At 30.7% G+C, this 26,136-nt stretch overlaps 1 protein-coding gene across 1 annotated transcript in view; it reads left to right on the top strand.

Moving 5' to 3' along the window:
• LOC129226698 (HEAT repeat-containing protein 6-like) overlaps window positions 1-26,136 on the top strand; it is a 54,540-nt gene that overhangs the window by 19,061 nt on the left and 9,343 nt on the right. The window contains exons 13-21 of the mRNA XM_054861328.1: window positions 2,386-2,485; window positions 7,046-7,343; window positions 7,970-8,054; window positions 8,983-9,066; window positions 10,816-10,947; window positions 12,442-12,564; window positions 12,640-12,764; window positions 15,563-15,717; window positions 20,656-20,810. Of these exons, the coding sequence (XP_054717303.1) occupies window positions 2,386-2,485; window positions 7,046-7,343; window positions 7,970-8,054; window positions 8,983-9,066; window positions 10,816-10,947; window positions 12,442-12,564; window positions 12,640-12,764; window positions 15,563-15,717; window positions 20,656-20,810 (1,257 nt within the window). The remainder of the gene's footprint in view (window positions 1-2,385; window positions 2,486-7,045; window positions 7,344-7,969; window positions 8,055-8,982; window positions 9,067-10,815; window positions 10,948-12,441; window positions 12,565-12,639; window positions 12,765-15,562; window positions 15,718-20,655; window positions 20,811-26,136) is intronic.

Genomic DNA, 26,136 nt, shown 5'->3' with positions numbered 1-26,136 from the left:
CGCTGCTAATTATTATAAGAAGTCTAAACTGTGTCTAAAAACCCTCGGAAGCAGGTCCGTCAATTCGAGTTTTTAAGGAGGTAAAAACGAGAAGGGAAGGTACGGTGGGGAAAAAACTCTAGCCCACTTTCATGTAAAGACATTATTTTCTCAAAACTAGGGGTCTAAATAACGGACCTGCTCTAAGACAAGGAATAGCATAAAGACATAGCAATGGTAAAGGAAACCTCATGCATCTACTGAGGGTTTGCAATGAAGGAATGAACATAGCCCAAGGTCCAAGCCGACGCTTCAAAGAGAGAAAAAGTGTACTCAACCGGATATTCAAAATGAGATTGTAAAAATGCTAAGGTTATATGTTATTCAGAAGATCAATAGAAATTACTTTTTTTTTCCTTCGTGATTTGCGATGGAAGGACAGAAATTTCAGGGTTATACATTATGTCAAGGTTAGAAGACCCTTAAGGTCCCCAAGAAAATTTTCTGGGTTTCTACAAAACTCCTGCAACAGCAAAAGAAGACTACCTCTTATAACTGATATGTCGCCCCCTCCTCCATTTTTTAGAAGTTGGTCCTTCAATTTCATCTTAATGATATATATATATATATATATATATATATATATAAATATAAGAAAAGAAAAAGAAAAACCTTCGCAGTCTTAAAAATGAGCAAGTACATCGATGATAAACGAGCAAATACAGTTAAAGTGAAAAAAAAAGTCCCCCCCCCCCTTTCTAAATGCAATCTTAAAATATTATTTAAGAACATCGAGATTCTGTACTATTAACTTACCTTACCTGGGTGACCAAAATATGTTTCAAATAGAAAAAACTGAAATACAACGAGAGAACTTTAAAATATTGTACTGAATAATCACACCAGACGTAAGTGCTTGAATGAAAGAAAAAAAAGTAAAACAAAACATCATTAAGAATTTCAGGAGGCATGATGTTTAAAATAATGTGAAAAAATAGACCTAAAGTATCAGTGTGAACTGTGAAGTATTACACTAAGTCAGTAATGTTAAAAAGTGTTTTTACTGAAGCCGCAGACGTATGTATTTCAAACAAACTAACCGGCTGGAAATTAAAAATGTCTGTCCAAAGCCGTCAAATGATTTTGGAAAAGAAAAAGACCCTCCTCAAACCTTATCCCTTCAGTTTACTTCATCAGAGGTAGCCTACAATTGTGTTTTTGAAACTTTGATTTTGAAAGCAAGGGAGCGCTTACTCCATAATCCTGAAGAAACACCCACTCCCCACTATCAAAGATCGTCTTAACTTTCGTTTTCAGGGCTTCAACGGTGAAAATATTCCAGAGATCCCCTGAACCTTCCCTCCCACTAATAGCACCAAAGAGCGTCTAAAACTTCATGTTTAGATCTCCACTTTTCAAAACTTTTGAGGAAGAAGCCTTTAAAAACTCCTTTTCCCAACACTTTTGAAAATCATCTAAATTCAATTTTTTCAGAGCTTTCAATTTCAAAACATTATTTGTTCCCAAACATGGCCTACAATCGTGTTTTTAAAACTTCAAATTTCGAAAAAATTCCCGAGGGCGTCCTTAAACCTCTCTTTTCTCTAACATCACCAAAGGTCGTCTAAAAATGTTTGTAGAACAATAATTTCGAAAAATTTCCGCAGAGAAAGTCCCCCATACCTCATTTTAGAGTCAGTATTGTGCTTCAGTACGTTAACTATGCTCAAAATACACATAAAAATAAATATATAAATAATAATAATAATAAAAAACGGATAAATCATCTTGTCTTGTGTTAACGCTTCATTAAAATAACTTAGTAAAAAATCGCAACAGGAAAATAACCACAGTTATTTTTGTCAGGAAAAGTTTCTTTGGTTGAATTTAGTTTATTTATTTTGTGTGAATATGCTAATCAAGATGTTTCAATTTTTAAGATTGTGTATTGAATGAAAATATTAATCCATTTTTACTACACACATATATATTGAAGCAATTTGAAATTAGCAGTGTTAAAGTTGGTCTCCCCCAATAAATTTTATTTGACAATGCCAATGCTGTCAATGTCAAATATATCATTTTTAAAAAACTTTTAAACTAATAAATAAAATACTTATGAAATAAATAAATATCTTTGGTAAAAGGTAAAAAGCAAAACTATACATTAAATCTGCAAATTTGCTTTTTAACTGTGTTCATATTTTTGCCTTCAAATTTAGTTAAAATGATTTTTTTAAAAAGTTTAAGTGGAAGAAAAAGCTATTTGTGTCAAATACTCTATTATTTGTTATTGCTACTTTTATTCTAAAAATAATTTACATAATTTGCTAAATGACAGAAATGCAATTTTTTATGTAACTCATTTGAAACAGGTAAATAACTGAGAAATTATTTTCGTTTCAGTGCTATGCTGTTTTGTGTGAGAATGTACCATATACAAAAGTTAAGTTAGATATACTCCTCAAACTTTTAAAAGATGTTAAGAGCTTAATCTATAATAAAGGTAAGATAATGGTTTATTTGGGCATATGAATAGATAACTTTATGTTTAGATTTTGCCTGAAAATTCATGTTAAAGTTAACAAGTAGAATAGCAAGTTTACTTTTTTATATTGAGTGTGTGCATTTGTCAAAATCATTTTGTACCTGTTTAAAAGTATTTGTATTTATACCACTATATTATTCCTTATTTACTTACTACAGATCATGTACTACAAATCATGCAGAAATTAATAATCATGTTCCTATATGATGCTATAAATCATTCAATTTTTCTATGTACTTCAACTTTTGCTTTCAGTGCTTCTGAAATGTTCTAAAAAATTCTTAGCATGAAGATTCAAGAAATTCTTTTCAGAATTTAACCTTGTGATTTAATAATGTGAAATTAAATCACTATTGGTTCTATTATTAGATACTAGGGGCCCAAGCCTTGCTTGCCACCCCCATTTGCCACCTGCGGCGGCTCAATGTCCCCTGTGGCAGGTGACAGTTTAAAAATTTAATATTTTAATCCCTTGCCTCTTAAGGTTTAGAGGGGTGAGACTGGGCAGAATGCCCCCCCCCCCCCTCCCTGAATGTTCTGTATCCAGCTGCACCAGCATCGACCTGGTAGACATAGACAGTCCAGAGGAGATAAGGTTACGGACACACAGGCAGATATGCACAGATTTTAATGGTATAGATCACTCCACATGAATTCATTTACAACATAAAAAGAGTTATACATTTCTGGCAGAACAATTAAAAATAGTTCTTAAGTGAAACATATGTGTAGCATTTTTATTCACTATATGTACTAATTTTAATAATCAGCTTTACATTTGTTGTTGAAAGTGATTAAAAAAAAAAAGCTTTAATGTCTCTTCCTTCTGTATAAATATTTAGTTTTACTATTTAAAAAAAAAAGCTAATAGTTTAATGAATAAATGAATCATCCTTACTAATTCATGATAAGTAAGGTGGGTTTATTTAAAAAGATTTTTTTTTTCATTTACCTGTTTATTGTTATTAAAAAGCTTTTTAGTCTTTAGCATAGACTTACATGTACCATGGATAATTTTCACTCTGCCTTGAAATAGCTAAAATAAATACATATGACTAATACAGTGGTTGGAAGTAGCGCGCTACAAGTAGCGACACTACTGTAGTAGCTACATTTTTTAGTAGTTTGTAGTTTGTAGTGTAGCGCACTACTTTTAAAAAAAAGTAGTGTAGTGAGTAGTTAACTACGAAAAAATAGTAGTTTGTAGCGATTTGTAGAAACTACTTTTAAATAAACTGAAAAAAAAATCAAGATTCAAACAAATTTCCTTGGCGCAAATTTTACACAAGTACATCAGTGGATGCAATGAGAAATAAGACTCATAAAAATATGAGATGACCTCATGCATTTCATTTTGACGCTTTAGTTCTATCTGTTTGACGCCAGTAGTTTGTTTGCCATCGTAAATTTCGTATTTCACCAATATTTATATTGAAAAAAGCACTTATTTTCAAGAAAATAAAGATATCGGTGAATTCGCAAGTTGAAAATTTTGTGAAATTTATATGAACAGACCGAAGATTCAAAAACAAAAATATTTTAGTGAGTTTTAAATTTTCGACAGTATTCGCCAAATAAAAAGAAGCTACTGAAAATATTACAGAAAAGGAAAATATTGAACTGTTCTTGAGGACTTACAATAAATACGAGCATTACAGTGTATGAGAGTATGATAATGGATATTTTTCTTAGTGTCTTCTGATGAGCTAATTTATCAATCTTTTTTTTTTTGTTAAATCCTCTTACGGTGTGTGTGTGTATTAGGATGTCCCCCCCCCAAAAAAAAAATTGAAAGTTGATTTTTCAAGTCACACACTCTTATATTTTATCCTCTTATGTCAAAAAAAAAAAAAATCGTATAATTTGAACAACGGCAACAAGGGCCGATTATGTCTGAAAGTGTGAACCAGCACTTGTAATGCTAGGCCAAATTAAAATAAAATGTTTTTTTTTAGAAACTCAAAATTTATGTTGATAAAATGTTGCTCTTATACCCCACATATGCACCACAAAAACATTTATTCAAATTAAAAGCCATTTAGATATCCACACGTGGGCTAACATTTATAATTTTCATCAAAAAATTAAGATTTGATACATATTTTCAGAAATGTAAGATTCTACGAAATTATCAAGATGAAAAAATAAACAGTAAAGTAGAAAAGTAGGTAATTAGCATTAAATAGAAATTTTTGTTTTCCCGTAATTTTTAAGTCTCCCAAATAGTACTCAAAGATATGGATTTTTTCCAGGTTGAGTTAAATTTTTCATTTAAAATATATTATTTTTTTTATTATTCGTTTGTAATTGTTGTTGTAATGTGTTCGCCAGTAATTTTTGAACTTGATATTCTATTTAAATTTATGTGTAATTTTTTAAAAGATAACTGAAAAAAAAATCAAGTTTTTAAATAAAATTATAAATTTTAGGTCAAGTGTGGCATATCTAAATGTTTTTAAATTTGAATAAATGTTCTTTTGGTACATGTGGAGTGTTGAGTATAGTGGAAATGTTTTATTAACAGAAATTTCGAGTTTCTTTAAAAAGTGTTTTTTTTTTCGATTTGGCCTAGTATACAAGTACTGTTTTACACTTTCCGGTGCAAGTCGGCACGGGTTGCCATTGTGCAAATTATATGAAACTTTTTTTCACGATTGTTTTGACACAAGAGGGAAAATACAAGAGGTATGCGACTTGAAAAATTGACTTTCATTTTTTGAGGGACAACCTACTGTGTATGCTTTTTATTTACTTATTTTTTGAAAAGTAGCGAAGTAGCGACTACATTTCAAAATTAGTTTGTAGTTGCTACATTTTGAAAAAAGTAGTAGTAGTTGTAGTTAACTACATTTGTAACAAAATAGTTGTAGTTGTAGTTCGCTACAAAAAAAATGTAGTTTTTCCAACCACTGGACTAATGACGTCCATCAATAGGTTCTAAAGCTATCTTGACTGGTCCTAGTCAAGTTATCTACCTTAAATGAAGGTCAGGAGCTCTTATAAAATCATTCATCTCATTGAAAATAGTGGATACTTCTGGTTGACTATTTCTAATGTCTACAGCCCTACTGAAGCAGTAATATTTCCTAATCTCAAGATTAGAGATTTGAAAAGCATAAATTAATAACTCCTGGTTCTGCAACCTGTGCATAAATTTAGTTCATTAGCATTTTCCACTATAATAAATTTAAATAGTTGTATGGAGCCTCTGTCGCTGAGCAGTGAAAACACTTGTGTCAAGTGCCGGGGGTCCTAGATTTGATTCCCACCCGTGCCCTGGACATTATTTTTCTCTCTCTCTTTGTGTTGTATTTTCTATTATGTGCCCTTTAGTATTCACTGTGGAGCACAGTGAAATGTCTGTGTTAAAAGGGGGGGGGGGAAGCTGGATGGGCTCTCTTTTGCTAAAGTCTATGTTTCTGAAACCTTTTAAGCCTGGAATTATGATTTAGATTAGAGAGAAAACAGCAAAAATAACAAATAGGAAGTTGTAGGTTCAGTAATAGTCCGAGTCTGTCCTACATCACATGTGGCCTGGGGCAAATGCTCTTGGGACCCTTGCGTTTATTTGACAAAAAATATTTTTTCTTTCAAGTAACATACCTGAAACAAGCATTAGAATGTAATTTTTATCATTAATGCACATTTATATTGTTTATCTTAACTATGCAATAAAATTGTAAATTTTATAAAAAGCATTTTTTGCATGTTGTATGATATGAGGGGCATGTAATTGTTTTTAAAAACAATGTTAGTTCATATTTAGAAAATATGCTTTCCTGTAAAACGTAAATGTGCTGACAGCAAAGTCAGGATATTTGTGTTGTACTAAGGGGTCAGAAGAAAAATGTCATTAATTCCAAACAAAAATAAATTTAGGACAAGTTTTTATTTTTTATCTGATATTGATACACTCCTTGTTAGCAATTTTTCTTCTGCTAATGTGCAAATGGTTCAATTTCAGATAAATTAAGATTAGTTGGACTTGGAGCAAAATTTCTGGAGATTGCATTTCAAATATCAACCAATTTTTCATTTTTTTTTTTGTTACACAATGATTGGAATAAAAATGTATCAAATGGTGCAATGTTGGATGATTAGAGTGAGAGAGGCAACCCGCTGCACAGAGTTGGCAAAAAGGTTTTCTTTTTGCAAATAACTTGAATCCTGGATGTCTCGTATTTTTTAAAGAAAAAGATTTAAAAAAAAAAAGCTATAACTTTTTTTGAGGGGGTAGTGGGAGATCCAAGGGAAATTCTATTAATTGTTTTGTTAATGTTCAATTCAAAATATAGTTTGGAAAGAAATATTACTTCTTGGTCCCCAGGTTTTTTTTTTTTTTTTTTTTGTGGAGCAAGAGGCAGTTGCCCCCTGTGTCTATGCCTGCATCAGGCTTTAAATCCATTGTATAGTATGTTTTTTTTTGATATCTTTGAAGGTATAATAAACAAATATAAAGTGTTTGTATCGTTTGAAATTTTCGTTATCTAATTTAAGTTTCAATATTTTCCCCTCCAGATAGTCAAATTCAAGCATCTTGTTTAAGCATTTTAGGTGCCATAGTGAACTCAGATCAAATCCCAGATGTAGTCATTGATATACTGATTTCAGCTGATTTTGACTTGGATACAATCTCTTCTGTCACCAATGCAAAGATTGTTTCAACATCTACCAATTCAAGTGAACAAGAAAAAGAATTGCCCTGGACTTTTTGTTTATGCAGAAGTAACATTTTCAAAAACGAACCTTTACCTCTTCAGATTGAATCTCTCCAATTTCTCAGTAGCATTGTTGGAAAATACTTCTCTAAAATAATGTATGTATGAGCTCTTCATTCTATCTCCCCCCCCCCCCCCCCCCCCCACTTTTTTTTTTTTTTTTTTTGTATTAAGAACTCTGCATTATTTCTACAACATATGAATAACACTTCCTTAATGCAATTCTAACTAAAATTGGATAAGATTGAAAACACAAATTCAATTGGTTACGCATTTAGCTATCAAAATTCAAGAACATTTGAACTTCACTTTTATCTCCCTGTTTCTTTTCTCAAAATGAAACCTACCATTATGTGTGTGTTTAGAAACAACTAGGAGAAGGTAAAATTTTATCTTGCTTCTAAAGCAGTTTCACAAATCTTATTTATCCCTTTGTTTTTTTAGCAAGTTGTCATATTTTGAATACTTGATGATTGAATTTTTTTAAAATTATAATCTCAATAAAGCCTTGAGAAAGAAATAAGGTACTTAAAAGAAATTTCTTAATAATTTGTTATTTTTGAATACTTGATGATTGGACTTTTTTTTAAAATTATAATCTCAATAAAACCTTGAGAAAGAAATTAAGTACTTAAAAGAAATTTTAACCACTTTACAGACAATAACAGTTTCAGCTATGTTCTTCAAAGCACTCTATTTACTTAAATGTGTATTTCCCTTTCAGACCTTTTTTGGATGTTTTGGAAAGTATAATTATCTTCTGCTTTGATGAACGCAATGAGGTCCCAATTCAGTTGTATGGAGCTAAGGTACTTATGTTAATCATACTTGTATATATATATATATATATATATATATATATATATATATATATATATATATATATATATATAAATGTTATTCTTTTACATGAAATTCCCTAAAATGGTTTTCTGTATCCTCCCCTGATTGTATGTAGAGTCCTATTCTGCATCAAGCCATATGAACGTAATCCTTAAAAAATCCCTTGTAATAATGTACCAATGTTAAAAAAGCCACAGTCCAATCCTTTGCATGCACCAACGGACTGTTTTTCTACTCTCCTGTAAAGTAGTGATTATGTGACTTACATTACTTGACTACGTCAGGCTCTGAGGTACAGCTATCTGAATTTATCTGTACTAAGATTCTTGAAACAAGTAAAATGAAATGTGAGCCTGCAACTTTGAGATAGACTACATCAAACTACCCTGGAAAATATTTGACTTTTGTTTATAAAAGTAATTTTTGTATAATTTTTAGTTTTTGTGTAAGAAAACTGAAAATTTTCGGACTTTAAAAAAAAAAATAACTTTTTGTCATTAAATAATGTACCTCAAGTCAGATCATCATTTTTGCAAATATGTCAAGACTCAAATACAACACTTGACACAAACTACAATGAAATAACGTTACAACAAACTTCAGGGGACCACAAATTTTGTTTGCTGTAACAGGAATTTTACTGTAATAGAATTCAAGCAATGTAATAATGATTACATTTGGACTAAAAAAGTAAAAATTTGTTTCGTTGAAACAGAAATTTTGTTGTATTATTCGTTGTAATGTGATTTCACTGCATTGACTTCCAATGTATCAAACTATAATTATTTATTATACATTTTCTCAAACTTCAAAGAAAAAATTATTTATTTAGTTAATGTTGTTAGCTACTTTATTTGGTTTATTTGTTTTTCTAATTTTTAAATTTTTCATTAGCTTTTGGATGTTTTGGGACGTTGCATAAATAATTCCTCAGATCTAGGATCTGATACCCATAAAACTGAAAGTTTGAATTTAATAGTAAGTATCTCTTTTTGTCTCTGTGTATGTTAGTACATGCCCATCATGTCAAAATCCACATGAATTGCAAAAGATTTGTTAACGTTTAATCCACAAAATGTAAAAGAAAAAAATGATTTTAGTCGACCTATAACTTACCACAAAACTGAAAAATTTTGCTCCAAAGTTATATCTCTACCCATTACAAAAGGCAGTCAGTGCCTACATATGCATCTGTACATGATGTTTGGACTAAACTATCATAATTATTGCTTAAAAAATGTGTTGTCCTAAATGCGACAGGATTGCACATTAAATGCAGAATTTGAAAAAACTAAAAATTTTGTATTGTAATTTTATATTATTTTTTAAATATTGTCTCCCCCCCCCCCCTTGAAAAGCTGTATAGCTTATGGTTCTATAAAATCAATCTTTGCTGCAAGAGATAAAACAAACAATTACTATTTCAATTATAATTCTTTTATTTTGAACTTCAAACATAGCTTACTGACTTTTAGACATTAAAAAAAAAATCTCACCTCATTTATTTATTTATATTTTTCAAAGAACCTTCAAGTTCTGTGTTCAATATTCTAGTTTTGTTATATTTGTGGAAAAAATGTGTGTCAACTTTACGATTTTGCTTTCATTTAAAATAAGAGCATGTAAGATCCTTTTATAGATTTTGATTATTTTTTTGGCATCAGTGGAAAAAAAAATATTATTTAGCAACTTTCATGTAATAGCTGTAAGTATGATAGATTTCTCTGATTGTCTCATAATGCAGATTAGCCAACTCTCCAAATAAAAGAAACTAAATTAAGATTGCTAAATCCAATAAAACATACAAAATCTGATAAGCAAAGAGAGAATTTTCAAAGATACATATCCACAAAAAAACAAGCAAAAAAAAAAAAAAACTATGGACTCTTGAAGGAAAAAAATAGTTTAAAATAGCGCTTAAGGGGATCTTTTTTTATGATAATCATTTCAAATGAGTGCAAACAAGCTTAATTATTGCCTTAAAATATTTCAGTTTCCTTAATTAGAAACTTAATGCAGTCTTATGTGCATAAATTTTACTTATTTGAAAAAGGAGAATTTTTTTTGAAAAATTGTTAGAAGTTTTTTAAAACATCCTTTTGACCTTGTTTTTTCTGATGGTGCAATGATTTTTTTTTCTATATTCAGAAAAAACTGTGCTACAAGCATATAGACATGGAAAAATCTTCCGAAACATTATGTAATATTGAAAACAAAATGCTAGTTTGCATTTTAGATGCAATGTCTTGTGTTTCAAACTTTCAGTGTAATAAACTGCTGTTGAAAGGTAAAGCACAGTATTTGCAAACATGGGTTCTTGAGATATTTGAAGAGGCACGTTTGGATTCCACACTAATAATAGTGAAAGTTTGAATTTGACATATTTTTCATGCTTAATTTTTGGTGGTTAACAAACAAGGAAGTTTGTGCAATAAAGCTGAAATACAATAGGATACAAAAATGCAAAAAGTGGAAAATTTGAAGATCATAGGCTTTCCTTTCCAAGGCAGTAAATTTCTTGGTTGTATTGGAATTGATTTATCTGGACATACAAACAGACAAACGCATGTAAACACTGCTACATTTAAACTCTTTGTTGTGTAAGTGATATATGCAGTTTGTAATTTATTTATGTACTTTTATATGCATTGTGTATTTTATGTACATTTTGGTTTTTTATTTTAATTCATACTGAAATAACTTAATTCCAAGTTTTTTTTTTTTCAGCTTAAAAATCTGTGGCTCAACATTTCTGAAAAAAGTTTTATTCGATGCTTAACTACTGTCAACCAAACTCTGCAAACTGTTTGCTGTGACTGTCTTTCAACCATACCATCTAGCATTTTTGAAGAATTGCCTGTAAGTACTTATGTGTTTTGTAAGAATGAAGACTTTCACGGCCGGTGTTACTCCAAACAATTTGGCTTCATCTGCGGTGGCCATCTTCAGTGTTAGTGTGGTCGAAGGTTCCAGTGAAGCGACTTCCTAGCAACTGATGCAGATATCGAAGTGTTGTCACTATTTATGTGGGAAGATCTGGCCCAGAACGAAGGGAGAGTCACAGATGCAGCTGAAACGTTTGGAGTAACAACACTCAGACCACGGCACAACAGCCTGGAGTCTTAATACATTACTTATGTGTTTGTTTTAAACTTAAAAATAGATTAAAATAAAATTTTAGATTATGATTTTAAGAAGCTTAATTGAGGCAGTGAGCAGCAAAGGGATGTAAGGGGCAAAATTAAAAATTTGGAGATAACCAGTACACATTATAAGTGAACCTCTTCTCTGTCTTGAGGCTAGAGATGGTACTAGTAGCTCTGGTAGTTGCTGCTGTGCAGCATGATTTAGAAAAAAATTTCAATGAGAGCCTACCTAGGATGTTATCTATAAACACGTTTAAACTCAAAACTTGAAAATGTCCACTTACATCCCTTTGTTTCTCTCTGCCTCAATTGTAAAATGACTAAATGTTAATATTAATTAACAAATCCACATTTGAAGTACAAATATCAATAAAAATTCAGGATGCACATGTTTTGTGGTAGCAAGGAATCCTATATCCAATGCAAAAAAAATAAACTTATAGATGAGAAGATATCCAAAAAATGCTTCAAGTTAAATTCAATAGTGATACAGTCAGAGATTAAGCTAATAGACAAAGCCTACCTCCCCAACAAAAAAGAAATAAAAGGAAAATATTGGGGGAAAAGTGAAAGAATGGAAAAAAGTGAGGAATCATAGCAACCTTCACAAGGAGATGTATTTTGTGGAGCAACACACAATGAATGTAATCTATGTAGAACCGCTCAGTGAAGACCAGTCACAGTTTCAGCCTTGTTGCAGTTAGGCACATGAGCTATGTACTGATGGTACCTAGAGCCGCTATAGATGTAAGCCCTTGCATCAGTTTAAGTTTAGCTATTTTAAATCAGATTTTTTATTGTTGTTTTGTCAAATTGGCCAAAAAAATATTTTATTTAATGGACAATTCACGTGCTGCTGATAATCACTCGCAGTCAAAAATCACCAAACGTGATAACTTGCCAGAGTAGAAAACCACTCAAACACCTGCTATAATCCAAAATGGAATTATATTAGTGTTTATTTTTTACATCGAGTCTAATTAAATTTTAAAATGTATACTGCATTGCTTTATTTTTATTGCAACCTAAAGTTAAACCTCCCATCTTGCCCGACCCCTAATTTTGAATCAAAAGCGTTTTGATATGAACTTTTTCATTAAAGTCTCACTGCTTTTTTCTGATCTCGATGCTTTTTTTCAGTGTTGAGAAACTCTGTTCCTATTGTAATTTTATGAAATGTCAAAATATATTATTTTAATATTTATAGAAAAAAGTTCAAGTTCTATACATCACTGTTCTTCTTGGTTTGGCAGCAGACCCTAATCCCAACTTAAGAGGATCTGCAATTCGTTGTTTGGGGATGTATTGCTTATATCCGTGTTTAATAGAAGTTAGTATTTTTATATTTATCTAGATTTCTAAATCATGCTAAAAAATCACTGAATATATTTTGTTCTGTTCATAGGATTTCTCCTTCTTGAATGATGTGTCTGATAAATTAATTCTATCCGTTGATGATCCTAATAAAAATGTTAGATTTAAGGCCTCGTGGGCTTTTGGAAACTTGAGTAATGCCCTATTCATGAATAAGTAAGTCTTGGTTTGTCTATACAGTTTGTATCTATAAAAAAATTTGTTGTGTTGGGACCCTGGGGTGCCCCAAAAGTGGAAATTTATAACTTTGGCATTAAATTTTTACATATTTGAATATTGGTAACCATAACATACTTTAAAATGAAGTATCAAATTTATAAAAATTTTCCTTGCATTTAAATTTTGATTTCTACAGGTTGTAGGTGTGATTACATATTGTGATATATAATGCTCCCTTATATTCAAACATATACCAATTAAAATCCAAAGCTTAAAACTTAAAGAATAATTGCAAATTAGTACCAGGGTTGGCTGGATTGGACCCAATGTGTTTTTCTTTTTTTTTTTTTTGAACAAATTCATTAAAAAAACCCCATTATTTTGCCCACGTTTGGGTTTTAAAAAATTTCTGAGAAGTTTTAAATAAAATCAATGAATTAAATACTCACACAATTTAAGCTTATTATTTATCTGTTCTTCACTACAGACAATTAACATTTAAAAAAATGTTTGGAACTTTAATAGACTTTATAAATGCATTAAACTTTAATTTTAATGAAATTTAAATACACCAATATACTTACTTTCTTAAGTCTAACAGAATAGAAGAAAAATATTTCAAAGATTTCAAATAAATAACACATTTTGCTTTTTACTATAACTGATCAAGAAATAATTGAAATATCTTGAGTAAGTCATGTCATGTCTGAATTTCTCAAAATTTGTTGGTTGGATTGTATAGTGAAAACTACACTAGCCAAAAGACTTTCATGGGATATTTCTGCAAACCAACACGCGTCACAAATCTCAAATAAATAAGATATTCTTTTAGAAATTAACAGTACTTACAATCAGTAGAACTGAAAACGGAATAGGATGAACAGCATTTTTGTTATATTACAAAAATGCTTAACATTTTTTACTCTATATAAATAATTAGGAAAACAGGTAAAACAAAATTAAAAAATAAATAAATAAATAAATAAAAAATAAATAATAAATAAATAATAAATAAAAATGTCTTGATTAAGCTGGAATTCAGTAAAAAGGGATTTAGACAATTGAGGTTCTACTGTAGTATTGCATAACAAAATGAAATACAACAAAGTAAAATGAGAACAATAGATTTTATCACTTGAGAAGTAACTTGCCCTGAACCATTTGTGATCATACAAACTGCAAAATCTGAAATTTCACAATTCTTGGGTTTTATCATCTTTCATACTTTTCTTCAGAAAACGCTGAATTTTAACTAGTATTCCAGCTTTTTCCACCATAAGAAAATTTTAAAGCTTTGTCCATATGCTTATACTATCATATGCTACAAATACCCCAACTTTTCCTTTAAAAAAACTCGGTTTTAGTTGGGGTTTTTTTTGTCGGGTGGGGGGGGGGGTTGAAAAAAACCTGTGTCTATGGGTTTAAAGGGAAAAAAAAACAGGTTTTTGCCAGCCCCGATTAATATATAAAAATATCACACTCATATAATTAGATTTAGCAAAAAAAGTTTTCTAAACTTCTAACTTTTTTGTTTGATTATAACTACAAATAATGAATTTATTACTGAGTTGGTTTTGTCATGGCGCTTGCTTTGTCAACCTTTTCTAGTTTAAAAAAAAATTATATCTGGTGTACAAATAAGTTTTAAAGGATTTTTTTTTCAAGTTTGACTCTCTATTGTGAAAAAATGGTTTCATGTTCAGTTTTCGAAGTGTTGTCCATCGTTGACCTTTTCCCATCTTTCTGGCAATTTTTGGATGCCTCCTCGAAAAAAACTATGCATCTTTTGATGCAATCCACAAATCAATCCAATTTTGAACTTCTTTAGAGGAGCAGAAGTGCTGATCCTTAAGGGCATGGTTCATCGACAAAAACAAATAATAGTCTGAAGGGGCAATGTCTAGGCTATATAGCGGGTGGGGTAGAATTGTCCATTTCAGGGTATCCAGGTATGTTTTGACCTGCGACGCACAATGTGGCCGAGCATTATCATGTTGCAAAAGTACCTTGTCATTTTTTTCTTTATAACGTGGCTGTTTTTCCCACAGTGCTCAGCTCAAACGCATCAATTGAGTTCGGTAAAGTTGTTTGACACCAGTCTTTGTCCAATATAGCCTCCAATTCGGCCTCTTCAATCTATTGTGGCCGCCCATCGTGCTCTTTGTCATTGGTATCAAAATCACCACTTCTAAAATGTCTATACCAAAACGCACATGTGGGAATCAATAAAGCATGTTCCCCGTAAGCATCTTGCAGCATTCGATGGCCTTCAGCCACACTTTTCTTCAAATGGATGCAGAAAAGTAAACTTTCCCGCAAATTGTGTTTTGTTGGCTCAGAAGTTGACATATTCAGAGCATTCAAAAAATATGTTGTTTCCACTTCAGCGAAATGTCACAAACTGAAAATGAAAGCCTAACGACGAGGTTATAAAATGAAGTTAGTTGCAACATTGTCAGTTTCGATTTAATACCAATGACGCCATCTCTTGAAAATCCTTTAAAACTTATTTGTGTACCAGAAATTTAAGAAAATTATATTATCCAATTTTTTTTTACATTGCCTTTATTAATTAGTTAGTCATTATCAAGACTATAAATCCCTTAATGCAAGTCTTCATTATTCATTATTATACAACCTTATAACACATTTCTTATGCTGCCTCTGTAATGATCATTAACTTTTTCAAAACTAAGATTTTTACTATTGTCACATCTCTCAGCTAAATCATTACTTACCTTTCATGTTACTTGGATCTGTCATTCTACAAACTGTTTTCATTGTTATTTTTACAGAGACAACGCCATAATAGGTACAGAAATATCAGCCAATTTTTTTTACTCCATAGGCATGGCTTGTGTAAAATTTTCAAGGGATTGTGACAGAGTCAAGGCAAATGCTGTGAGAGCTTTGGGAAATTTTGTCCATTTTATTCCTGAGTCTTTTTTAGGTAAAGAAAAAATTCCCATTTTTAGAATGCTTTGATATATATTTGTTAATCTTTTATTTTTGAAATGGTATGGAATAACTCAAAGTTTCTTGTGTAATATGTATTTTCTTTATAATTTCTTTATGCTTCATCTTCAGCTATGTAAGAAAACTTTACATTACTCAAAATTATATTAATCAATATTTGTCACTTTATCTGCCTATGCAATGTTGAATCAATCATTAATTATTTAAAATAAAAGTATTTATTATAATAATTCCAGTTAAAGGCCAATCTCTATACTATCCACTATAATATTAAAATCTGTTCGCGTCTGTCTGTCTGTCTGAAGATCGATCTCCTCAAGAACCACTGCGAATCGAGAGTCGAACGAGATACCGATCAATTCGAAATTTTCCAAAGAAAACAATAGAACCAATCTCGTAATTGTACGACTTTAATTAGCGGAGATATTTATTAAAACGTTAATTAACATAACGTTATTCAGGAATTTTTATTTCTTTTCTGTTGCCATTTTGCGTATGAGCAAATAAAATTCTAATAATTGTTTTAAAAGAGATTTTTTTGGCTGCTGTCCAAATCTTAAAACAACGTTTCCATCCAGAATTTTATTTCAAATTAGTTTAAAATTGGTTGCTCTATTCGGATATAGCCTTTATTTTATCGTCTGTCCTTTTTTTATTTTTTACATTCAACGTTCTTAACTCTTTTCCTCATATAAAAGTTGTTTCTTTAGCTATGTTTATTGATTGTAGTGTAAGTTTATCATTCACCGGCCTCATATTTTGATACATTTAGGATGTGCGACTAATTATGTTTATTTTGTTGAACTTTTTCCTGTTACATGGGTGAGTTTTCGAATTGCAATAACTTTCTTTTTCCTTCCTGTTTCTATTTTTGAAATACAGTTTGTATCGTTAAAAGAACATGTTAAATTAAGATTGTTTGGATTTCTTTAAGTGAAACAGAGTTGAACAAAAAAATTGTTTTTAAGGATTTTAACTAAAGCTATCTTGGAATCTGATGACTTGGTATTTAATTAATGCTTATTGGTATTTATTTAGTCTTGGTGCTTTAGTTTCACATAATCAAAATGTGTGTGTCATTTTATGTAAAAAGATGATCGTAATTGTACATAAATATTTCAGATATAGTCTATCAGATTTAATTCAGTTTAAAGTGACCAGAAATTATAGTTGATAATGCATATATTTTCATCTTTTGTGCTAATTGAAAATACTCATAACTTGTATCATTGATAACTATGATTAACGTTAAAGAGAATTTTGACAAAAATATGCTCTACTGGTGTTTTACAAACCTTGCATTACGCGTATTTATTTACTTCTTAGCGCTTTAGAAACTGATGTCAGAGTAATACAAAAACATCAATTGGACATCTCTTTCATTTTTTAAGTAGTCCGTGCAACGCCGGGCATGCAGGCTAGTCCACTATAATATTAAAATCTGTTCGCGTCCGTCTGTCTGTCTGTCTGTCTGAAGATCGATCTTCTCAAGAACCACTGCGAATCGGGAGTCAAACGAGATACCGATCAATTCGAAATTTTTCAAAGAAAACAATAGGACCAATCTCATAATTGTACGACTTTAATTAGCAGAGATATTAATTAAAACATTAATTAACATAACGCTATTCAGGAATTTTGATTTCTTTCCTGTTGCCATTTTGCATATGGGTGAGCAAAAAAAATTCTAATTATTGTGCCAAAAGAGATTTTTTTGGCTGCTGTCCAAATCTTAAAACAACGTTTCCATCTAGAATTTCATTTTTAATTAGTTTAAAATTGGTTGCTCTATTCGGACATTTATCGTCTGTCCTTTCTTATTTTTTCACATTTAACGTTCTTAACTCTTTTCAGCATATGAAAAATGTTTCTTTAGTAATGTTTATTGATTGAAGTGTAAGTTTATCATTCACCGGCCTCATATTTGGGTACATTTAGGATGTGCGACTAATTATGTTTATTTTGTTGGACTTTTTTCCGTCACATTGGTGAGTTTTCGAATTGTAATAAATCTCTTTTTCCTTCCTGTTTCGATTTTTGCAATACAGTTTGTATCGTTAAAAGAACACGTTAGATTAAGATTGTTTGGATTTCTTTAAGTGAAACAGAGTTGAACAAAAAAGATTGTTTTTAAGGATTTTAACTAAAGCTTAATAGGAATCTGATGGCTTGATATTAAATTAATGCTTATTGGTATTTAATAAGTCTTGGTGCTTTAGTTTCACTTAATCAACAAAAAAGTGTGTGTCATTTTATGTAAAAAGCTGATTGTAATTGTACATAAATATTTCAGATATATTCTATCAGATTTAATTCAGTATAAAGAGAGCACATATTATAGTTGAGAATGCATATATTTTCATCTTTTGTGCTAATTGAAAATACTCATAACTTGTATTATTGATAACTATGATTAACGTTAAAGAGGTTTTTGCCAAAAATATGCTCTACTGGTGTTTTGCAAACCTTGCATTACGCGTAATTATTTACTCCTTTAGAAACTGATGTCAGAATAATACAAAAACATCAATTGAACAGCTCTTTCATTTTTTAAGTAGCCCGTGCAACGCCGAGCACGCAGGCTAGTTCCATAATTCTCAATTGTCATCAAATTTTATTTTTTAATTCCAGACAGAAAGAAATGCAGGAACCTCATTTGGTGGGAGGGGGAGGCAGGTAGGCGGAATGACCTCCTCTGGCTTTAAGAAATTAATGTATTTAAATATATCATCACCTCTGAGCAACAGTAGGATATCTTACTGTTGTTTCTGGGTTTAGATGTCTTATAGTTGCTCTGAGGTGGGGATATGTGGGTGTGGTTTTCAGATTTAACATGCATTGATTGTATACATTTTGCCTGTCTTCCCCTGGTACAATTTTCAATAATGTGCACGAAGAAGTCTTGAGAAAGCCATAAAATTTGTAGGAATTTAATATGTTTCTTGTATGATGCTTAACTCCTTCCCTCTCGCTCCCGTGAATATGCCGGGCTGGGGTTTTGATATTGATTTCTCGAGCCCGTGATATTGCCGTGCTGGTGTGTGCAATATTAATGTGACGAAACGATTAAAATCGATTCATTTCTTTGCCCTGGAATACATTTTATTTCTCTTTCTATACACTAGATAGCAGCACCAGTCAATTTTAAATGTAATTGCAGAGATGCAGGATTAAAATCAATTCATTTCTTTGCCCCGGAATACATTTTATTTCTCTTTCTATACACTAGATAGCAGCACCAGTCAATTTTAAATGTAATTGCAGAGATGCAGGAAGGAATTTTGGTACTTCTTACCAGATTGTGACGTTGGCCTCTGTATCTCAAAGCTTTGAAATTTACCACACAAGAAAAATTTACTTATCTTTACTTATATTACACAAAAGATTAATAAAATTCTTTTTTAATGTTTAAAAGACGTATTTCTTAAATCTTCGCTGCTTGCTTTGGCTTGCTTGTTGTCTTTTCATAAAATTAAAATTTTTTTTTTAAATTTCAATTTAAAAAATATTGAAAATGAAAAATTGAATGCACATGTTGTACATACACTTATTTTTATATAATTTTTTTAAATAAAAAATAGACACTTTTTTGACCGTTTTCTTGAATATAATTCGATTGTTAAGGGGTTAAACTTCATAATTATTTTTAGGCCTGAGCCATTATCAGAAGCCCACGGTGCTCGTAGTTGTCTGTAAGCATTTCTAAACTAGAATCCAAAAGCAAATAAGTTTTACAACTTATCTCCAATTTTGTATCCCCATTACAAGCACATACCAACAGCTCAGTCATGATATCCTAAGATTGCAGTTTCATTCTTGTTATGAACTCATTAGTCTGAAATTTTCAATAACTGGGTTAGAGTAATATGTCCTCTCATTGAAGCTGAGATTAACTTAAACTCATAGCAACAAAAATTAATTTAGCACACAATTGAAAGTCTGCAAGCAATGGTCAGTCTTAATTCGTAAATTGGAGGCAAAAGCTGTGGATAACAAGCTGTGAGTTACTGTCTTTAAGCCGGTGACTAAGGTTAGTGGAAGGTTATCTCTGCTTCAATGAGAGGAGATATGCCTCCTACTCCATTATTGACTATTTTAGACTGATGAATCCATAACAAGAACAAAATTACAGTCTCTGGATGTCATAAACCAGTAGTAGGGCTGGTCAATTTTAACTTGTTTTTAAAATTGGAAATTGCCTGTAGTAGGAAAAGTTGTGTATTGGTATCAAATGTTTGTTTTAAAAGATGTTTAGGGATCAAAATACATTTAACCTCCTTGTCCTGGACCTTGAAATTTTACCAGTTATGCAAAATATAACATTTCAATTTTGATTTTTTTTTTTAAAAGTTTTATGTATGATTTTTTTTTAAATCGTCTGTAACAAAAGTAGTTACACAGTAAGACTTTGTCTATGAAAAAAAAAGCTATAGTCTCATGTAATATTTAGGCCTTCTAGTAAGCTAGACAAACTTCCTATTATTTGCACTATTTCGACGTATTAACCCTTTGAAGCAGAACTTTTATCCAATGCATTAAAAGAAATCTTTTTTTAGTATTAACACTACAGAATGGTTCTTCTGCCTTCATCAAAGCTTTTCAATACCAATATATCGACAAAGCTCTCCTTTTACTATTGTAAGCCAACTGTCATGAGAGAGCTTTCCTGGTTATGTAGTGGGCAACATAACTATCCAACATAAAATGCATATTTGTATGCTTTACAATAGTGTGTTTCATTATTGATTATCTAAAGAGAAATAAAAATATACTTTTGTTGCAGTTTTTTGTATTTTGTATCTAAAACTTTAGCTCTTTTTGATTTTAGGTTTGGGAACGTTCATTCCAAAAAAAAAAAAAAAAAAATTTTAATGTTCATTTTTGTCAAAAAAATAATTGACTTTCTTTTTAGAGGACACCAAAATGCAAGATTTTGTTAAAAGTGCCTGCCAGTCTTTGAACCTTGCTTTGACATCCACCGTCATGAAAGTCTGCTGGAATACTTGCTATGCTTGGGGAAATATTTTGAGAAATCAGAGTCTTATTAAGCATAAAATTATTAATTTGGTATTTATATTTTGAGCATTTCTATGTTTGTGAATAGTATATTATAACTTATACATAAAAATTATTTTCAATATTAAAAGAAAAAACATTTGTATTAAGTTTTGGTTATTTTTAACCTTCTTTCTGTGAAATGTGTATAATAAATTAATGAGAGACAAAAATTTTAAACATATGTTTTCAAAAAAAGTTAAAAATCAGTTTAGTAATTTTGAAAACCAACCCTATGCCTAAACAACCAGAAAGAGTGTATATATATTTAGGTTTTCTAAAATGAATGAAACACACAACTTTTTCTACCCATTTTAAAACTTCACCTTACCTTGTTTATTTATTTTGAAATAGTTAATGCTAGCATTTATCCGTGTGAAGCAACAGGCATTCTACAGGGTTCCATTCTCACAGTTTTTGGAAAGTCCTTGAATTTTATTTTTCCAACTAGGTGCCTCAAAAAGTACTTGAGAGTGGAAATGAAAAAAAAAAAAAAACCCACTCGGATATGATCTTTGAAAAGTACTTAATCTGAAGCATTAACTTAACTAAGTCACTGTTCTTGGATAATTACTAAATTTGAAGAAAATCAAATGATGTTTTCGCAAATTATGTTAACCTTACATATAAAGATAAATGACTATAGAGATATATAGATACAGAAAATGTTTACTTACAATGAATACTTACATAGAAAGGGTGGCTACTAAAATGAATGTAGTTTAAAATCATTTTTATACCTCCAACATATTTATTTAAAAAGCCATCAAAGTTGCACAAATGTTAATAATGGCATAAAAAGGGATATACACAAAAAGAGCCGCCTACAAAAGTGGTGGGGGGGATGATTTTTATATTAATTAAAATATATTAATTTAATGCAGCCTATATTTGTCATTTACATGAATAAATACCTTGTATGATCAGTGACGGCTCGTGCCTTGAAAAAGTGAGGGGGCCAGATCATGGGTGCACTCCCCCCACCCCCTCGGTTTTGAAAAATAAAAAATAAATTTTTTTAAAAACGTTTTTTTTAATATTTGAACTTCCTTAAAATAGTTATTTATGTATAAATAAAATTAAATTTATTTTAAACACAGGACAAGCTTCAAAATACTTGAACTACTAAATAAATAACGAAAGATATTAATCTCATGTTTATGCCGGCAGAGTGGTGCACTCCACCCTCCATCCCCCTGACTTTCAAAAATAAAATTTAATTAATCAGATAGTGAAAAGCTATAAAATGCATCACGAAAATTATTAATCTTGCGTTTATATCCAGTACGCTTTCCTTGCAGGTAAGGCGCTGCAAGGCAGGCACTTTCACCGACTTTTCACCGCACTTCATTATACGAATGTAATTTGTATATATTTTACTTTTCTAACGGATAAACCGCGGAATATGCTAGGAAATACGGTACAATCCATTTTTTATTTCAAGCACGTACGCACAAAAAAGAAAATAAATAAAATGTTATAAATTATTGTCTGAAAAATAGTTAGGCGGCCCGGGCCCCCTCTGGCCCTTCCCACGAGCCGCCACTGTATATGATGTCTGAAAGTATTTAAACAATAATTTTTGGATACATTTCTATATCTCCATAGCGAGCCTGAGTTGACATAGGATAATGTGGGGCAAAGTTAAATAGTTAAGATAACTTACATTTTCCAATATGAATGCATTGGAAATTCATTTAGAATAATACAGTATACAAATAATGAACAGTATACTTTATAATAACATGTGCATTGAAACATAAAATTTTATTTTTGGCAGTAAATTTGAATCTTCAAAAAGAGTAGAAATTTTTCACTTTTTTTTTCAAAAGAAAATATTTTTCCAATGAAACTCTATCGATTTTGTAAAAAAAAATTATTTTCAACCAAATAAATGAATAGATAAAATGAAACAATAAATACATAATTCAAATCTATACTAATAATATAAAACTGAAGAGTTTGTTTGAACACGCTAATCTCAGGAACTACTGGTTCAAATTGAAAAATTCTTTTTGTATTAAATAGTCCATTTATTGGGGAAGGCTATAGGCTATAATTTACATTGATATTTTAATTAGAAAAAAAAAGTTATTCAATGTTTTATATGATTTTAAGCAGTTTTTAGTACTTTTTACCCCACATACCCCAAACTAATTACGCCAGAAAAATATTTTTTGTACTAAAATGTAGGAAATTTATTTTTAAGTATGATGAAAATTTTTTTTTGCAGATAGGGCAATTTTTGTATTTTTTTTATGAATTTTTTTAAAAAAATCTTTATTTTGCATTTTTTTCTGGGTTTAATTTTTTCTCAACTCATACAGCACCCTCTTTTCTGAAATTTAACTACATAATAGTAGCGCCATTTCACCTTCTTCAGGAAAAAAAAATTCAAAAACAGGCAATAGTTTTTTTTTACAATTTTTTTATGCAGAGCACAGCACAACATAGCTGAAGTTTTGTCAATCTTCAATTTAGGATGGTCATTACGTCATGGCCACTTGACTGCTTTTGCTTCTTTTTTTAATTTCCATTTAGGAATTTTATTCCCTTTCTCCTCCCCGACGCTTTGCTGTTATTTAACGTTATGTATTTGTGTGCATTTGATTCAATAAAAGCTGTAAGTTTTTTTTTATCTTTTAAACACTACGGAGTTTTTTTTTGGGGGGGGGGGGGTGCTTTTTTTATTTAAATATATAAAACGTGCAGTTTTTTGCATGATCTTGCTTTTACATACATAGAAAACGATTGTTAGTTACTATCAGAGGTAAATATGCATGGATTGTATAGATACAGTGGCTCTCAAAAGTGTTCGTACACCTTGAAATTTTGTAGTAAAACCAAAAAACACAAAAATGAATTCGAATATGAAATCCAATTTTTTTCACGCCATTCCTATGCCTGAATAAAACCCAGTAGTTCGTTTCAAAATATTGCCAGATTTTATTTTTGAAATTTGTCAAAAAAACGAAGAGACAGAGAAAAAATACGCTACGAAAGTCATCGTACACTGAAATAGTTTCGAATAAATTCATGATTAAAATTATCATATGTGATTTTTTTTTATTATTTTTGCATTCTAATTACACTGTAAAGTCACTTGCCTTTAATTTTTTGTTTATTTATTTCCTAATATTCTGATTATTATTTTTAAATGGCAGGTAAGCATAGAAAACAACAAACATTATTCGAAATTTGATTTTTTTCCCTCACAGTAGCCATAAATTGGTTTGAAATGTCTCTAAATTAGTTAATTTATACCATTTTATAGTGAAGTGCTTGATAAAATGCTTTAAAGACAAAAATCAGATCGAAAACAAAGTAAGAAACGGTCAACTGGCAGTTAACAAAACATGATCAGAGGTTTACAGTTAAAATAATTATGTAAAATACACATTTGAGTGCTGAAAAAGTTTCTGCAGAATTGAATGAAACATTTTACGTTTAATTTTCACTTAAAAAGGTTGGCAAAGTTCTCTGATTAGCTAGATTAAAGGGAATCTCTTCCCGCAGAAATTTTCTTGTTCATGCGAAAAACAGAAAGCTTAAGCTTTCCATCGTAATAAAATCAATGATAAAAAAGCTCAAAACGTTTTGGAACAACATCTTACGTATAGATGAAAATATATTCAATATTTTGGATTGAATTGTTGTATCATTATCAATAGGAGAAAATTGAGGAATTCTATCTTAAGAACTTAGTTGGATCAGTTAATCAGGATGATGAAGGTGTTCTTGTGTGAGGGTGCATAACAGCATCAGAACTTGGAAATTTGGAATTTTTTGATAAAATAATGAATCATGCTGTTCATTTAAATATTTTAAAAAACAATTTCAAACCATTAGCCCAAAATTTGGTAATCGGAAACAACTTTGTTTTTTATCATGGTAACGATAAGAATTACACATTTGAGTTTGGTACCTCAAAAATTGTCCTTAAACTTAGAAATATCTCATCAATTGTTAGATGTAAACTTAATGGAACATATTTGGAGATATCTGGTGGCTAGATTACGAAAATACACCACTGAAAAGAAAAACGAACTAGAAACAGTAAGACTCGAAGTGCGGCTGAACACTTATTCAGAAATTGCATAAAAAAAGAAAGAATAAACAGTGAAATCTATTCCCAGACGTTTAAAAGCTGTTGTTTATACTGCATGATATTCTACTAAATAATAATTTTGTAAAAAGTTAGATTATTTACTTAATTTTTGACATTTTTTCGAAGTGTACGAAGACTTTTGTGAAATAAAATTTCCGGCACTTTTTGGTTTTTGATTTTTAAAAAATTAAGTTTTAATGTTTTATTAAACATTTTCCTGTGGTACTGTTGAAAATAGATCATAGATCTTATAATTACCTATATATATAAATATACCTATTCCGAAATATTAATTCTAACCACCGCATAGGAGCTTATTTCATTAAAAGTCATATGTGTACGAACACTTTTGGGAGCCATTGTAAATCGATAGATAGATAGAGGTTGATGGTCAGTAAGAGATAGATTGGCCCGTAATTTACAGAACTTCAATGGGTGATCAATGCCCCCCCCCAACTTTGAAAAAATAAATCATTCACATATAAGTGGACCTACTTTTTGTTATTTCCCAACGAAATAAGCATTGAGAGTGCACCCCCCCCCCTTTAGGGCTGCTTGTATGGAAGGCAAACCAGCTGGTCATCGCAGGCGGCTATCTTTTTATGTGTTTTGGCGAATAGTTTTAAATTTCAAAGAGACTTTGATAGATTTTTTTGGAAATGTCTGTACGCATTTTAGTTAAGAAAAATGATGTTTTTACATCAGAGTTGAGGGGGGGGGGGAGCATGAATTTTTTTATTAAACGGACTTCCTTTAAATTCTTAGCGCGAGCAACGCCGTGCGGGTACTTATAGTAATAAATATATGAGAAAATAAATGAATGGATGAAATAGTGAATTAAAGAGAAAATAGGTGACTGAATGAATAAATAAATGCATTATAAAATGAAGGAATGTAAATTCAGACCCCAAAGAGTTCCTATTTTTCCCTACTTTTTAGAGCTCTCTCCTTATTTTCCTACTTTTTCCTTTTTTTCCTACTTTTTCTTTCTTTAGTATAGCACTTCTAATAGTGCATTGATTCTTATTTTTACAATGCCGCACCGATAATTTTCTGCATGTTTCAATTTTGAAAAGCAAAAGAAACAAGCGGATCCTGAGCTTTTCATTGACTGACTACAGTAATTTCTGGAAGGAACGCCGCGGTGTCTGCGTGTTTAAAAGTTAAATTTTTGTGACTTTTTTGCCGTTGCGGCATTTATGATCGACTTTTCTTTTTATCACCCCGACT

This window comes from Uloborus diversus, chromosome 7 (genome assembly GCF_026930045.1).
Source record: "Uloborus diversus isolate 005 chromosome 7, Udiv.v.3.1, whole genome shotgun sequence".
NCBI classification, from domain to species: Eukaryota; Metazoa; Arthropoda; class Arachnida; order Araneae; family Uloboridae; genus Uloborus; species Uloborus diversus.
This window is presented reverse-complemented; position numbering and strand designations above follow the sequence as displayed.